This window comes from Lucilia sericata, unplaced genomic scaffold (assembly GCF_015586225.1).
Source record: "Lucilia sericata isolate MDLA Ls3-8-SP2 unplaced genomic scaffold, ASM1558622v1 Contig000064F_arrow, whole genome shotgun sequence".
NCBI lineage: Eukaryota > Metazoa > Arthropoda > Insecta > Diptera > Calliphoridae > Lucilia > Lucilia sericata.
In genome coordinates, this window is record NW_023994099.1 from 365,732 (window position 1) to 383,883 (window position 18,152).

An 18,152-nucleotide genomic window follows, 5' to 3' on the forward strand; every position below is an offset into this window, starting at 1 on the left:
ATCAAATTTCAAAATATGCATAAAAATGCGACAATATATAAACTTGCAAATATGTATTATAAGCATTAAAAAGTAAAATCACTTTTAAGAAATCTAAACTAGATGACTAGATGGATTCATAAGTATGCCATGACCACAAAAATATCTAATTATTACTAGATTACTACTGTTACATTAAACATTCACTTAATATTTAATTACTCTAAATTTATCACTTATTGCAAAACCTTTTCCTTTGCGATAATTTGTTGTTAATAAACTTTGGCATATAGTAACTATTAAGAACGTATAGTCGGTCATGGCCAACCCTACAATACCCACACCAGTTATGACTACACTGAAAATAAATTACAAAAAAATCGTAACTACTTTTTTAAAAATATTTGCGAAAATTTCGTGCTAATATGAAATGTGCCAATTTTTGGAGAGATAATAGTATATTTGATATAATTATGGCATAAATAGCCCAAATCGGGAGGTACGGTTGTATGGGGGCTAGGTGAAATAATGGACCGATTTCAACCATTTTCAATAGGCTTCGTCTCTGTGCAAAACATGTTTGGTCCAAATTTCATCAAATTATCTTGAAAATTGCGGCCTGTACCTTGCGCACAAGGTTTACATGGACAGCCAGCCAGCCAGCCGTACAGACGGACGGACGGACATGTCTCAATAGACTCAAAAAGTGGTTTTGAATCGATCGGTATACTTTAAGGTGGGTGTAGGAACAATATTTTTGTGGGTTACAAACATCAGCAAAAACGTATAATACCCTCCCTACTATAGTTGTATAAACAAACATTAATCATTAATCAATCAATTACAATTACTTGCAATGTGTAATTGAGTAATAACCAATTGCACTTACTTATATTGTAATTGAAGTTTTTCCAATTACAATTACTTGTAATGTGTAATTAACTAATTACTTGTAATTGAAGTTTTGATAATTACTTGTAATTGTAATTGAAGTTTCCAATTAAAATTACTTGTAATTGTAATTAAGTTATTACTAATTACAAATTACATATAATTATAAGGAACAAAATTCACAATTATAAGTAATTGTAATTGGAAATTCTTCGATTACAAGCAATTGTAATTTGCAAAAATTCAATTACCATTACAAGTAATTGTAATTGTCAAAATTTTATTTACAATTACAAATAATTGTAATTGGCAAAACTTCAATTACAAGTAATTGTAATTGGTAAAACTGCAATTACAATTACTTCAAATGTAATTGTAATTGAAAATGTAGTCATTAAACCCGAAACCGTATGTATATCACCCAGAATAAAACTCTTTTTAAGAAGTATTGAATAACTGAATAAAAAGCACAGCATTCAATCAAAGGAGAAATATTAATTTTACAATTCCTATCATTGCTTTTGAATGACTTCTATCTACTACTACAAGCTTTTTCTTTGTTGTAAAGTATTCTGTGAAAATTAAAAAAAAATAACAAAAACTTATAAAAAAACATTTCGTTAAAATCTTTATTTTTAATGCTGAAGTTGTTTAAGAATGAAACGAGTATACAAAAAATATGAAATAGTAAAACCTAAGCAGGAAGCATTTTATGGGTGTGTTTAAGTAATAAATATTACAACTTGTGTGACAAGATAAATGTTAATTCTTAAAAACGTCTTTCTAGCTTTATTCATTCATTTCAAACTTGTCTTCTAAAATATAAATTCATACATACATCCATATATACATATGTACATTGTACAAGTACATAAATGAATTGCATGGGAACATTTGCCATTCCACATACGCACTTGCAATTTTATATGTCTTGATTACGGACACAAGTACTCCAAATGTAAAATTTATAGCAATTTTCAATTTAGATACATGCATCGTTTTGCTGATGGCAACTTTATTATTACTTCTCATTTTGTGTATATTTTTTATTTAATACATGATTTAGAGTTATTTTCAAACTTGAAATTAAGTAAATCGTATTTGAGAGAATGAGGCATTTAGAATTGTATGATTTATAGCGAAGCTAAATTGTTTTATATTAGACCAACTAACTCTCTATAAGATCCTCTTAAAATTAGCATTGCTTTGTTTTATGATGATTCTTAAAATATTTTAAAGTTTTTGGAATTGGTCTAGCTCATGGGTCAAAATAATTCAGTAAACGTAATAAAACAAAATTGGGATTTGAAGCCGCCATCAAATTGACATTAAACAAAGTGAAACATTTTTAGCATAAGTTGTTAACTATGTACTATGTATTCCCTATTTAATTTCATATGTTGAAAAATACTGAAAATTTTTAACAAATAAAAAATTGTTTGTAACATTGAGAAATATTCATCTGATACCGAATAAAGTATTTTTGGGCCTTATCAAATTCTGTCGATTTAACTACGTGTTTCTGTCCATCTGTCCGTCTGTATAATACAGAAACCACATTTTTAGCTCAATTTCGCTTTTATTGTATGACAAACTCATAGGTCTCAACTTGTTACAATTATTCTCATAAAAATCCGTTTTATTTAAAAATCTCTTGATTTGTAAAGATATCGTGCAATGACAAAATTAAAGGCAATATCAAATGTTTGCGATTTATGGTTTTTCAAGCTTCAAGTTAAGATATATCGAAGAATGATGAAGATATGACAGCGGCTAAAACATTAATTAAAAGTGGACTGATTGGATTGGACTTTAAGAAGACATAATTGATTTTTTAAATGAAGGTGTCTTCCGGTTTTGATAAGGTCTCAAATAAGGGGCATATTATGAAAGATCCCATCGTGGTGTGGTTGAGAATGTCGGTTAGAAAACTGATGAACGATGAAATCTATAATTTGGATATGTTCGGTGCTGTTGCCGAAGTCAGCATATACCCCACAGACTGTGACTGTGGGACGAAGCGTTGGAAATGAGTTGGTGTTAAGTGTATACCTAGAGTGAGTGTATCGAATGTTGTTCTTTATGGGTGTGGGTAAAATACACGTTCACGTAAAGCACTTCGACATTCGTGTCTCAAATATGGTCAAAAATGTTTTTTTTTTTTCAGTTTTATGGACTAGGATTCTGAGGCCACATGTACATTTGGGTCTCTAGGTTAAAATTTTTGCCAAATGTTGTTTGCCCGTATTATTTATACAAAATGTTTCGAGATATCATTTATGTAAATATAAAACTGACATTATAAATTAAATTAACAAAAATTTGGAGCCAATACACTTTAGGGGTAAACTTTATTTTAGACACACACAAACTTTTTTCTTTAAGTAGTTTTCAGAAATTTTCTTTTGGGATTGAAATGAAAATTTGTGTAAAAAACGTACTCAAACACTTACACTCAACAAATGGTCATAAATGGCCTAATCTCGTTCCAAGTAAATTACGTAATTTTTCATCATTGTACATTTTGTTTTTATATCAATATAACTGGATACTGGTCTTGTTTGTTACTTGTTTTTGCAAATCACCAAATGGAATTTAAGTTATTAGGCACCCATCCAATCGCCAATTTAGTTTAGTCCATTTGCCGCTAACTTGTTGTTTCATTGTATAGGACGGACTTGCCTTTGGATTTGCAATGTCTTAGACAAAGTATGCTTTAATGGCAAATGTTTACTTTTTTTTTAATTTCTTCGGTATATTCGTTAGTGGTAAAATTGTTTTAAATTTTCTTAAATATCAAATACAATCTTTAAAAGAAAGTCATGCATTAAAATTAGTTAGTAAAATGTTTGGATTTTTTAAAGCAACCTAGTAAACATATTTATCTCAAAATATTAATGCATATTTTAACACAAATTTTACTTTTTTAAATTTCGATCCAAATATTCTTAAATATTAAACGTGCGTAATTTATGCAAATTTTAACCACCAATTCAATCGATATATGTCGAATGACAATGTTGGGGATGTACATTTACATACGTTGTTGTTTTTGATATCTACTGGTTTGTTGCAGTTAAAAATCAAATCATTGTCATTTTAGCAGTCCGAAGTACTCTTTGTAACCGGTAGCTTTTTCTCTGAACACAACTACTAAAATTTGCCAATTTGTACATATTATCTGAAATGTTAAACCAAAAAGGGGACGGTAATTTAAAAAAAAAAAAGTTCGAAAAATTGAGAGAAGACAAGTTAGAGTGCTATATTCGGCTATGCCGAATCTTAAATACCCTCCATCAGCAAGCTACTTTTTATTGAAACCCATCTAACTATCTAATTTTTAGATAACTTGCCAAAATTTTTGTCGAACTAATTTTTATTAGGTCCAGAAAAATTTATATTAATACGCCAGTTCGAAACATTTTAATAGAATGATTTATCTATACACAGAACATACTCATGTCGAATTTTATCCGGATATAATAATTTAATAACGAATTAAGTGTTACTAAGTGATTTTCAGAAGTTAACCTTATATGGGAGCTAAGACAACTTATGAACCGGTCCGCAAAAAATTCCATATAATGCATATACATATATAGAAAATACACATTTATGTCAAATTTTATATCTATGTATAAAATGTGCGTTTAAGTGATCCATATGTGCACAAATCATATTTTATCAAGATATCTTTATTTGATAATGAAATATGTGCCTTTAAGGGATTTTTTGAAGTGGTCCTATTACCAAATATGGACCGATCCAGAACAAATTTGGTAGAATGTTTTATATGCCTATCCAGAAAAAATTTCGTATAGTGATTTATGTAAAGACAAAACAAATTTTCTCAAGATAACTTTATTTGACAATGAAATATGTGTGTTTAAGTGACTCTGAGAAGTGGACCTTATATGGGAGCTATGACCAATAATGGACCGATCCGAGAAAAAAGTGGTAGAGTGATTCATATATACACAAAACTTATTCAAGTCGTATTTTACCCCTATAGCTTTAGAATTCAATGAAATAAGTATATGCGTTTAAATGATTTTCGAAATTTGTGTTGAATTTTATCCCGATAGCTTTATAATTCAATGAAATATACGCGTTTAAGTGATTTTCGGAAGTCGACCTTATATGGGAGCTATGACCAATTATGGGCCTATCCGGAAAAAATTTCGTAGAGTGATTTATATTTAGACTAAACATATTTGTGTCAAATTTCAGCAGAATAGCTTTAGTTGACAATGGGCCTTAGTGGGCCTTATATGGGAGCTATGACCAATAATGGACCGATCCGTAAAAAATTTTGTAGAATGATTTGTATGTATACAAAACACACCCTACTCGAATTTTATCACAATATCTTTATTCATCAATGAAATATGTGCGTTTAAGTGATTTTCGGAAGTGGACCTTATATGGGAGCTATGACCAATTGTGGACCGACTGAGGTCTACGCTGACAGTATGATTTCTGTTTATATTATATTTACAAGTACAAAATTTTGTGTTGATACCAATATATTTGAGGGAGTTATTAACGATAAACTAATTTCCGGGAATATATACCTTTGTATGGGGGCTATGGGAAATATGGGATCGATTGTAAAGATTTTGAACATAATTGATTACTGCCATAAAAAAATAATGTGTGACAAAATTCATCGAAATACCTTTGGTAGTTTCTGAGAAAACTTTAAAAGAATTATGAAAAAAAAACGTAATTTTTTTTGAGGTAGTCTGAAATTTTTACTCATTACTTTTTATGTTGTGAACCGATTTTGCTGATTTTTAATACCAAACTGCTTAGGATAATTATAAATATTTTGGGTGAATTTGGTTGATTTCCTTTGCTTAGTTTTAACGTGAGCGTGTTTTACACAGACAGACAGACAGACAGACAGACGGACATAGCTAAATCGACTCAGAATTTGATAAGGACCTAGAATATATATACTTTGTTGGGTCTTAGATGAATATTTCTTGGTGTTACACACGGAACGACAAACTCATATATACCCTCTATCACAACTGATGGTGGTGGAGGGTATAAAAATGAATCATCATCTGCAGCAATAGTAATGATTATTAACTGGGAGCATTTTGCGCATGTCTAATGGATACAAACGATCATGATGGCAGAAAATAATTTTTTTTTCATAATTTTCCTCACATGTTAACAAGTTACAACATCGTTGTACTCAGCTACCAGGCGAACAGAAAAATGCATCAGTCGTCGATTATGTACATTAAAAAATGCATTGCAATTGTTGTTGTTTTCGTTTTAAATTGTGTTTCTCTTTAATTTTTATACAAAAACAAAATACAAGCATGTTTATTATATTGTGCCTCCTTCATACTGCAGTTGTTCAAACACTTACAAAATTCACTTAGAGAAGAGACTCTTATTAAAAGTAAAATATTATTATTAAAAAAATTATTTTTATAGAAATGCTGACTTAATTGAATAACGTTATTAAGTTTAAATATTGGCTTTTATTGAAAGTTTTCACTGTACATAATTAGAAATGGGAGTAGTCCAAAAAGATGTAATACTGGATCAGAATCGTCCATTATAAAGTACTAGTTAAGCACAGTCTGCCTTGCGCGACCTTTCCTCTTTGAAAAATCACAAAATCAAAGGATAATAATAATACTACATAATCTACATACATACATACATATGTATATTAAAAGGTAAGGAGTCTTATCACATCAACTAATGAAACTGTAAAGTTAATTACCACGGTCATAAAAACGTTTCCGTAAATTAAAAGATTTTTTCTTTTTTTTTTTGTTGTTATTTTAACATACATTTTACAAACATGTACTTATTTTTTATTATACGTGCCAGTATCTATTCAACCATAAATGAAATGTTCTCACTGAACATCTTCGACTTCTTCAGATATAGAGTACACTCAAATAAAAAAGCTTAAAGCTTTAAAAAGAACATTAACAAAGTTATTATGGAAATTTTTCAAAAATTAAATTGTTTAAAAAGAAATAAGTTATATTTATATTTCTCAAAATAGCATGCTGATTTCCGAGTCGGAAATATATTCAGGATAAACTATCAGATGAATGGACATCTTATAAACACACAGATTTCGCTTTTTATCGAAATAGGTGTCAAAATTGTCGTAATTTTTAGCTAATACAGAAAAATATTTAAAAAATAGTTCGGTATTTGGTTTGGTTCATTTAAAATTTTTCTGCCCCTAAAACTAAAAGTCGTTTTGCGGAATAGAAATACACTAACAACCATTTTAATTATTTTTTCCGTGATAAGCTCAATTACGGAATTTTTGAGACCCTATTCGAAAAGATTGCAGAATTTTTTGAAATTAATGCTTGGTTCATTCTATGATTCCGACTCTCAAAACTTTTGTCCTAGGGTGAATTCAATCTTTCAATCTTTTCAAAATATTTGGTTAACTGTTTCAAAAGATAAATTTGTCCTTTTACAAGAAAATGTATTCAAAAGGCGTTTTCGCCATGGTTTTCACCATATATTGATGTCAAGACAACAAATTTGATAAATGGTATCTTAGAATGAACTAAATTATAATTTTATATATATAATAGTATATACATATTTATATATATATATTTATATATATATATATATATATATATATATATATATATATATATATATATATATATATATATATATATATATATATATGTACATACGTATGTATATACATATGCATATGATGCAACAGAAATCTGTACAAAGGGGTTTTATGAATAAAACCCTAAATATTTCAAATATTAAAGAATAATAATAATACTATTTTTTGAGTGTACATATCCAAAACTCATTGGACGGACAATGTTAATTGTCAATAACGGTATCAGTCGGTTATTGTTAATGTACTGACTCATGGTATATTTAAACATGTGCTGCCACTCGTACCATTTCCAATGCTCATAAACATTTTCTATTATAAACTCATCAAAACTACATCGATGATGACGGTGATGATAATAATGATGTTAAATTTGTCGCTATTGTATACTTGTTTTTGTTCTTTTTATTATTGGTGATGATGTTCTTGCAAGCAGCAGTTCTTTTAAATTACTGTATCAGAATAGAAAATAATGAAATAAATGTGGCAGGAGAGGAAGAAGTACAATAATGAAATGAAGCAGAAGCAAAAGTTGATGTAGAAGTAGAAGAACTTCATCATATGACAGCTTACATTAATTTTATGCATCAGAATCATATCAGTTGTCGTTTACTGCCTCTTTTGGCGAGACAAACATTAAACTATTTAAGCGTATTATTCCAATCCAGCTCCACTCTTCTACAGCTGACTAATGCAATTGGCAATTATCACATGTTCTTAATGAATCCATAAAAACAACATATTGAAATACGTACTTACATATGTATGTATATATACGAATCGTCACCTGAAACGCAAACGGCCCTAACTAACCAAAAATAAAATTCAAAATCGATTTTATTGTTGATTCTAATGTATTGCATCCTCTAGACTCTTCCGACAAAAAAAGCGATTTTATTGACAAAAAACAAAAGGCCCTATCTACAAAAACATTTAAATATTAAAGGTAAAAAGTCCAATTTATCCATTTTTATACCCACCATCAAAAAAGATGGGGGGTATAATGTTTTTGTCATTCCGTTTGTAACACATCGAAATATTAATCTAAGACCCATAAAAGTATATATATTCTGGATCCTTATTAAATTCTAAGACGATCTAGCAATGTCCGTCCCTCTATATGTCTGTTGAAAACACGATAATGTCCAAATGGAAGTAGCTAGCTGGCTGCAATTTTGTATAGACATTTTATATTGATGCAGTTTGTTTGGTATTGAAAATGGGCAATATCGGTCCCCTTCAGAAAATGACTTTAACGCTCATAACTGGCTAAAAGAAGCAGCTATAGCGATGAAATTCGACATAAACATATTCTTTAGGATCCTTAATATCTTTGTAAAATTTTATAAGGATCGGTTCATAATTGACCCACCTCCCCATATAAGGTCCCCTTCAGAAAATGAATTTAACACTCATAACTGCCCAAAAGAAGCGATGAAATTCGACACGAACATATTTTATAGAAACCTTAATATCATTGTAAAATTTTAGAAGGATCGGTCCATAATTGACCCTATATAAGGTCCCCTACAGAAAATGACTTTAACGCTCATAACTGTCTAAAAGAAGCATCTATAGCTGGAATTCGACATGAAAATATTTTATAGGCACTTTAATGATCGGTTCATAATTGACCCTACCCCCATATAAAGTCCCCTTCAGAAAGTGGCTTTAACGCTCATTACTAGCCTAAACTAAAATCGTTCTAGAAAATTTGACGAGGATCGGTCCATAATTGACCAAACCTGGTAAAATTATACATAGATGTAATAAGTGAGAAAATTGTTTTGATAATAACAAAAGCATCAATTCTTAAATATCAAAGTTTATTTATAAGGAAGCATTCCTTTTCGGCAATGATTTGATGGTGGGTATACAAGATTCGGCACAGCCGAATATAGCACTCTTACTTGTTATATACGCCATTGTCAACATAACAACTGATAGGTTTCACTATTAAACAATTTGTTTATTTACTACTACCTGTAAAATTTTAAAAATGTTAAATAGGGCCGTGTGCGTTTTAGGTGACGATATACATATATGTGTATGTGTATGATCGTCCGTCGATTTCATTATACCATTACCATCGTCATTGTATATTAGAAAATTGTGTGTGTATGTTTACGAGAAGAAGAGTAAATTTATTTTGTTCAGACATTGAGAAAAAGATGCAGGCTTCCGTTTAACGGTGCTTCAGTATTAATAACTTTTCTTGAGATCGCAATCAGAGAACCAGTGAAGATCAGTATAGTTACTGTTATTTATATGATCATGCTGCTGCTGCTAATATTGCAACAACATGATGTGCTTTCGTTATACATGCAACTCGTATGGACGGTCACTTTAATGTGCTGTTAATTACAAAAATTCCAACATCCAGTTGCGTTGACTCAATGAAAGTCTTGAAGAATTAATTAGTTTCTTTCTTTCTTTAGTTCGTTACACTCAGAGATTTTCAGAGGCCTCAAAGAGTTTTTTCATCCAAATCTGTTTAAAAAAAAAATAAGTTTTTACTATGTACAACTTAATCCTTTGCAATTAATTCTTAATTAAAATGCTTTATTTTTATGAATAATAACTTACTTCGTTGAAACAAACAAACAACAAAAACAAAAAACATTAGATTATTTTAATGATCTGATTACAAATTACTGATCACTGGAAAGTTGTTGTTTAAAGAAAAACGAGAAAAAGAAAGCAAAATCAAATGACATAATATGACGACAAGTGCTATTTATGGATGTGGTATAAAAAATTAATACCAATAATTACACAACACCGCAATGTACTAATTTCTTTATTTCAGATACTTAAATTAGACTCGTTCAGTTTCGTATAGCGAACATAGCTTATTCATATAAAATCATAAACAAACATATTCATTTCTAAGTTACCGGTCTCAAAAAATTGTACAAACTTAAAAACTATGGAATTTTTAAAACGTATGATATATGAATCAAACAATTAATTTTATATTCAATGCTTATGCACGATTGCGCATTTTTTGAGATAAGGGCATTATATGGGAATTATGGCCAATTATTGATCGATCATTAATCAAATCTCAAATTTCATTTATCTTCAAAATTGCTCTATAAAGTTTGATTAAAACTTAAAAGACTTAGAACATGATTAGATTGGCTAAAAGCAACGTCAAGAAACCTCGAATACCCTGCCCTTTATAATGACATTGGTTAAAAAGTAAAAACATTGTGTTCGTTGCATTTATCTCATCTTAGATCATCACCCCTAAACCCAGCAATACTAAAAAAAGTACTTTATACGATTCATAACATATATACATACATATGTATTTCGCAAACGAATTTACGAATCTTACATATATTTCATCTTTGAGTAAACGAAATTCTTTATAGGTATGTATGTGCATAAATATAAAAACCAGAGGTTTAATGAAGATAAGTTTGCCTCTATTCATACCAGTTCAGTCAATTCATTAAAATTAGTCATAATCTGATAATTAATTGTAATGATTTGTTGCAGTTGTTTTTCAACAAAGTACACAAATAAATATTTTTTTAATTTAATTTCATTTTGTTTTTTTTTAAGGATGCCTATGCTGAACCTGGTCAAGATAGTCGTAATATAGCTGGTATGGAGATTGTTGTTATTGTACAAGATGTTCAAGATCAGCCGCCAGTATTTACATCGGCACCACCTGTAACTAAACTACCACCTGGTATACTTCCTGGTGACAAGGTAAGTTAATATTAAAATCATTCATTCACTTTGAATCTAGTTGTTACATATGTTTACAAACATATATACATATGTATATGAACATGAATTTGCCTATAATAACTATATAGTTACAACGTTTGTGAATTTTAATTTGTTTATTTATATGTATATATTTATGTATATTCCGCAGAATTTTCAATCTCAAATTCCCGGAAAATTGTGCGGGAATTCCTTGCAATTGTTTTCCTTAGTTTTATGTGATATTTTTGACAAAAAAAATTTTACAATAAATATGTTGATTTGAAATGTTAAATTCAGAGAATATATCGAGGGACTATATTCAATAGTCTCTATCTAAAATAATAGAAGTTTTCAGTAGAGCAAAAAAACTGCTTATTTAGCTAGTTCGTGAAGATTTTTTTTTTTAAATTTCTTCTATAAAATTATTCACAAATTAATATCAGATAAAGCTTTTTTTTCTATGAAAATTTTCATACAACCAACAGTTAGAGAGTTTTTCATAGAAATATAAAATTTTTATTTGATTTAATATCAATCAATATTATATTTTATGCAAGTTGGTAAAAAAGCACCAGATTATAATGTTTTGGTCCAATATCAACGTTATATGGTTAAACAAGACAGTAAAATTAAAGTAAGTAGTGACATAATGAGCGTTATCTCGAAAACTATTAAGCCGATTTTAAATATTTTTACTTATTAAGAAAACTAGTTTTGCAACAGAAAATTATCCAAAGGGATAGAGTTTAAAGCAATTTTTGGAATAGATAGAGTTTTGCATTCAGAATTTTTTCTTTTTTTAAGATAGAAAAAATTTCAAAATGCTATAAAATTGCCAAAAATATGTTTTTATCTTTGAAATTTATATCACGATGTGATGTGGAAATAAAAAGGTCCGGGAAAAGAAAAACACTAAACAATATTTGCCTTTCAAATGATTAAAATAAAACATTTTCAAACTTTGAAAGATTTTTACTGCTAAACATACGAAAAAAATGTCGATATTTTTGGGCATATCTACCGTACATACATAGATATTAGCTGTGTTATATTACTTGTCAGTTTTGTAGATCTATTTCCTCTGTGTCAGATTTTGAAGATTTTCGGATGATATAGAAAAAAATACCAAGCAGCAAAAAATACCAAAAAATAATAGCAAGAAAAATAAAATTAAAACTAATTTAAACTAAAATTAAAAAAATAACAAAATATTAGTTGGCTAGTGTGTACATGTCCATGGATATAACGAGAATTTCATAGAAATATGTTTAAGTGCAATTATTTTTCATTATCGCATTGCATGAATGAATGAAAGGAAGGATGGATGTACAAAAGCTGCCATAACCACAAATTCGTTTTCAAAAATTAAACAAGATTCAATACAAATATTTAGACTAAAGAAAATTAAAAAAAAAAAAAAAAACACAGTACAAAGGAATTATGGTGTTATACACTTAAGATAATAAATATAAGGAAACAAACGAATTTGTACGACACCCACTTGGCTGTAATCCCTTCGATTGATAATAACATTGGGAATGACTTAACGATAACATATTAAAAGCAAAAACTTGGCAATGAACTTCTTATAGTATTTATAAATTGGATAAAAAGTGTTTCTTTATAAATTTCGGATTATCCCAAAGCGGTTTATTTAAAAACTTTGATTTACCGATTTATCAGGTTTTTATAGCTCTGTGAACCAGTTTCCAAATATTTCATAAAAACTGTATAAGGTTTTTCATTTGATTTAAATGCGTTAGATATTTACTCATTACTAATAAAAGTTTGTGGACGTGAATCCATGAATCCATTTCATCCATATTTTTCATGTGGATGAATTTCCGAAACTAGCTACAATTACAACTAAGTACAATTCAATGCCCAGTGGAGAAGTTTTAATAAAACCAACAATTATTAGGTTAAGAACCTCAACAAATGATACACAAACTTTTGTTGAGGTTCTTAGTCCAAATAAACTTTTAGTTATTTTTAACGGTGTAATTTTACTCACATACAAACATACATAAATATATTTATTGCTATACTAAAGGCTATTAAATAAAAGTTCAAAAGATCTCATAAAAATGAAAATGGGAATAGGAATAGGACGACGTCGACGAGAAATAAGATAAGATTTGGTTTTAATGCCAATAACTATCGAAGATTTTTAGTCTGGGTTTAGTTTTATGTTCCTTTTAATTTTGTTGTTGCATTGTAAACTAAATTGCATGTTGTTAAGAGTGCACAGTGGGGTACGATGGAAATATTTTGCAAATAAGTCCATTATCTCATTGATATAAAATTTCAATGATTAAGTTGCGATTATGGACCCAAAATTATAATTTTATTGGGTTTGAAAAAAATATTTAAAACTAAACTAAAAATAGGCGATTTGCCTGTACTATATTTGTTCATGTCCATCAGAGAAGAAATGTAAAATAATCCGAATATCTATATATTTCCAAAAAAAAAATGATCTTGCTAAACTGTGCAGTGCCTGATTTTGATGATGCTATTATTGTAGTTGTAGCTACATTAGTTCTCCTCAAAGGCCACTTATGGTTAGATGAAGCAAAGTTAAGGCCAAAATAAGCAATTATGGATCTATTCATATACATGCACACACAAACATACATACATGCATCCATGTATGTTTAAGCTATATACTCTGTGTACTTGTACCTATAAGTATTTTAAGTGCTTCAAAGAAAATTGTTGGCCAAGTCCTCATTTTTTCGCTTAGTTGTATTATTTTTCTGCGATCATCAAAACCTTAAAATATTTTTCTTAAGTTCAATTGTTCTTTTATTCACTCGCTACATAGTTTGGCTTACTTTTTTCCAGTATTCTTACTCATAGATACAGCTGATGTACTTAAAAGTACATAGATACATATACCCAAACGCTCTAATACGAATCGAAGAGAATTTAAGATTTTTTAATAACTTGACGGTTTGGGTTTGTAAAGAGTATAACTTCAGTTCAATTGTTCGCAAACACAGATAATTTGCATGTGTTGTGTAGTGTTGAATCTATGTGCATTCCATGCAATAACAATTTCTCGATGGAAACATTATTGATGGCGTAAAAACAGTTCTTGTTGCTAAATTTATGCCCAGATAGATGTGCATAAAGTTCGAAACATAATTTACGATAGAACATTACGTTCGGAAACTAAGTAATAAGACTCGTTGCTCTGAATGTGAATAAAGAAATTTGTAATAAACATTTTAAAATTTAAAGAACATAAATCTCTAAATTAGAATTTATTTTAAAATTTCGTTGCAGATACTTCAAGTACATGCTGAAGACGGCGACAAGGGTAGTCCACGTGAAGTACGTTACGGTCTTGTTTCAGAGGGAAATCCATTTACATCATTTTTTGACATCAATGATACAAGTGGTAAGTTTAGAAAAATAAAAAACTTAAAAGTCACACACATAAACATTAAGAAATAAACTGTGAGATGCATACTAATGATTGTAACTCGTTCTCGGATTTATACGGTCTTTAACCTCGTTTAATTGTGAAGAATAATAAAAAAAGTTGTAATCAAAAATAAGAATAGAGTAAACGCTAACTTTTGCCTACATATGTACCAGTTCTAATATTATCCCCTTTGAAATAATGAAAAGTAAAAATACGGTGATGATCTAAATTCTTAACTTGTCCTAATTTAATTTGTTTTTAAATAATTGAGGGTTTGTTCTTTTTTTCAATTTAAATCTTTTAATTATTTTTTTTCTGAGTTTTGTTTTTGCTACCTGTTTAAACTAAAAATAGATTGAAATTTATTTCAATTTAACTAGTAATTTGTTGGTACTTAATTATGTTTCATACGTGGTCAAATTGATAATTCAATTTAAAATAAATAATACAACAACTGATATACATACATATAATAATATACATACACTAGCTATACCCAGTGTGCTTTGCTACCCTAAAAGGAATATCTACAATAGTTTTCCAGATTTATAATATGTTACATATGAGAGATGTGTTCCATTAGTTTTCCAGATAAACGAATTTTTGTCTTTAATTAATATGGGAGGTGCCGCTCCCATCAAGGGTAGTCCGCCAATTTATTACCCAAAATGGTGTTAAAGTTATTCGTGCAAAATTTGAAGATTCTAACTGTAATAGTTTCCAAGATAAACGTATTTTTGTATTTAATTTATATGGCCCCCTAATGCTAAAGTTGTTCCGACAAAACTTGAGGACTCTAGCTGTTATATTATCTAAAATATACGGATTTAATATTTTCTTAATATGGGCGTGGCTCCTCGTCCACTTGGAATATTACCTATTCCAGACATACAGGAATACGCTGTGAAAATTTGAATAAAATCGGTTCAGCCGTTTAGTAGTCTATAACGTTCAAATATACAAACAAACACACATTCATTTTTATATATATAGATATAATAAAGTCTTCCAGCAATTTGGCATTCAAATTAATAAATGTCTAAAATATAGACATATGTATCTGCTCTACGTCTTAGGCAGGTTAGTAGTTAGTGTTGTAGCCTGTCAGACCGAAGCTTGTGGGTTCGATACCCACAACAGACACTGGTACTACAGGACCGATGGAGGCCTGTTATTATTGGAAAGGACATTTTATTTTTAAAGGAAATATGTACATCCTATACATCCTTTCAAAATAACTAGCTAACTACTCTACTTTAACCATAAGCGGACAACATTTCATGACAAAATGTTTACGAATACGCCACAGCACTATAATAGGGCAATATTTTTTTTTTTGTAACCATAAAGCATACCAATAAGCTCAGATTCACTTTCTGAGTCGATTAAGTCATGTCCGTCCTATCGCCTTTTTATATAAATCTTGCAATCAAACAACAGATCGAATATTTAAAATTAAACTAAATAGGCATAAGGTCTGTTGGTTTTTAGTTAAAATCAGTAAATTTTTTATATATCCCTCATACAAGAAAATACTTTTATGTTTATAACTCAACAAAAATTTGTAAAAGTCGAAACCCATGACCAGCTTAACATATCTCGAAGAAATACATACATACATATGTACATAAGCATTAGACTTTTTCCAATTGAATGCACTGCGGACATACATACAGACTTTGTGGTAATAATTACATTAACTAATTCATTACATGGACAATTACAATTAATTGTTATGTGTAATTCAACAATAACTAATCACAATTATGTATTTGTAATTTAAAATGAATCAATAACAACTACAAGTAATTGTGATTGGCAAATCCTTAATCACAATTACATACTTCTAAACTAATTGTAATTGAGGAAGTAATTGACATCCCCAAGCCTACATACATGCGTTAAACTAACAAAGGCGACCCTCGTATAAATAGGAATATACATAAGTATATTATGTACGTTCAGTTCACTTCCTTTTCATTTGACATCTATTATCGCTTTATAAGAAAAGTGTCATTATTTAATCCTAAATACATACATTCTTTAAATTAATTTCAATGTCAGTCACTTATCAATTAATCCACGCATCCACTGGCACACACACGTCTTTACAAAACTTGAACTTCAAGTAGTTAAAGTTGAAATGAAAGAGAAAAAATGTAGAAGAGATTTAACAACTTGTTTTGCATCTTGATATGATTGACACTCAAATTGAGGCAATTACTCAACACTAGAAAATTAAGGAAGCTTAAAATGAAAACGGAAAAAAATTAAATACCTTTTCATATAAGAATACATGCAACAAAAAAATTCGTAATGTGTATCTTGATACTAGAGAATATGTGTGTAGACATAAATTATCCGGTTTAGGAAAAAATAAGGCTAAACTAAAAAAGAAAAAAAGAAGTTCAAAATTTACTTTAAACTTCAAAGATCTAAACAAAAAATAGGACAAAAACAAAGAAGGTTTGGAATTTCATACTACTTAATATGTTTCCCACGATCACAATATAAACATAGATACACAGATATAGTACATATACACACACAGATACTAGTACTTACCCATACACACAAACATTTTTATACATACATGTATACATTATCGCACCATCTGTTGTCATTCAACTGAAGAAAAAAAAGAAAAATAAGAATTTATATACAATATTAACAGTTTAGCACGAAATTATTTGTAGCTTTAAGCAAAAACTAAACTTATAGTTAAATAAACAAACATACAGATACACTCAGATACGATACTATATATGTATGTAAATATGTGCATATTTGGATATGTGTATCCAATTATAACACAGTTCTTTTTTGCTTTTGATCGAAGCAACAAGCCAACAACCTTGGCTGGAATTTTTCCCAAAAACAAAACACATCACACACCCCTGTATTAATTTATTTCTTCGGTCATTCCTTAGCTGTCTGTCTTCATTTTATAAATAATTTGCACCATTCTTATATACACCAATTATAATTCAAGTGATGAACGTTTTTTATTTATTTCTAACAAATATCATAACATTTTAAATAACAATTCGATAACGGTATCTCACAATAATATTTGTAATTTCCCAACTAAAGTTTAGTTATTTAATTTCAGCACTGTCAAATATTCCGAAAAATGCAACTAATTTTTATACATACACTAGCTTACCCAAAACCATATTCCCATATACATTTTTTTAGTTTTTATATATTCCCAGATATACGACTTTGAGTATTTAATTTATATGGAAGGAGCCACGCCCAGTATTTCTAGTCGACTTATTCTTAAACCAAATGTTCATATTGATGCTAATGCTGCTTGTACAACAGTTCAGGTCTCCTACTTGTTGTAGTTTCCATAGGTGTCAAGTTGTTCTTGCAAAATTTTATGATTATATCTCTAATAGTATCCCAGATATACGAAATTTTGTATTTTATTTTTAATGGGGGTGTCAAGCCCCCTAATGCTTATCCGCCAATTTA

General features: G+C 29.2%; 1 protein-coding gene across 4 annotated transcripts in view; it reads left to right on the plus strand.

Moving 5' to 3' along the window:
- The window catches only part of LOC119616276 (cadherin-86C), a 90,116-nt gene that overhangs the window by 43,638 nt on the left and 28,326 nt on the right, over nt 1-18,152 (plus strand). For all 4 annotated transcript variants that reach the window (XR_005232520.1, XM_037972616.1, XM_037972617.1 and 1 more), the window contains exons 5-6: nt 11,087-11,236; nt 14,531-14,645. Coding sequence is in view for 3 of the 4 variants with exons in the window: in XM_037972616.1 (XP_037828544.1) it covers nt 11,087-11,236; nt 14,531-14,645 (265 nt within the window). In the remaining variant the exon portion in view is untranslated. The remainder of the gene's footprint in view (nt 1-11,086; nt 11,237-14,530; nt 14,646-18,152) is intronic.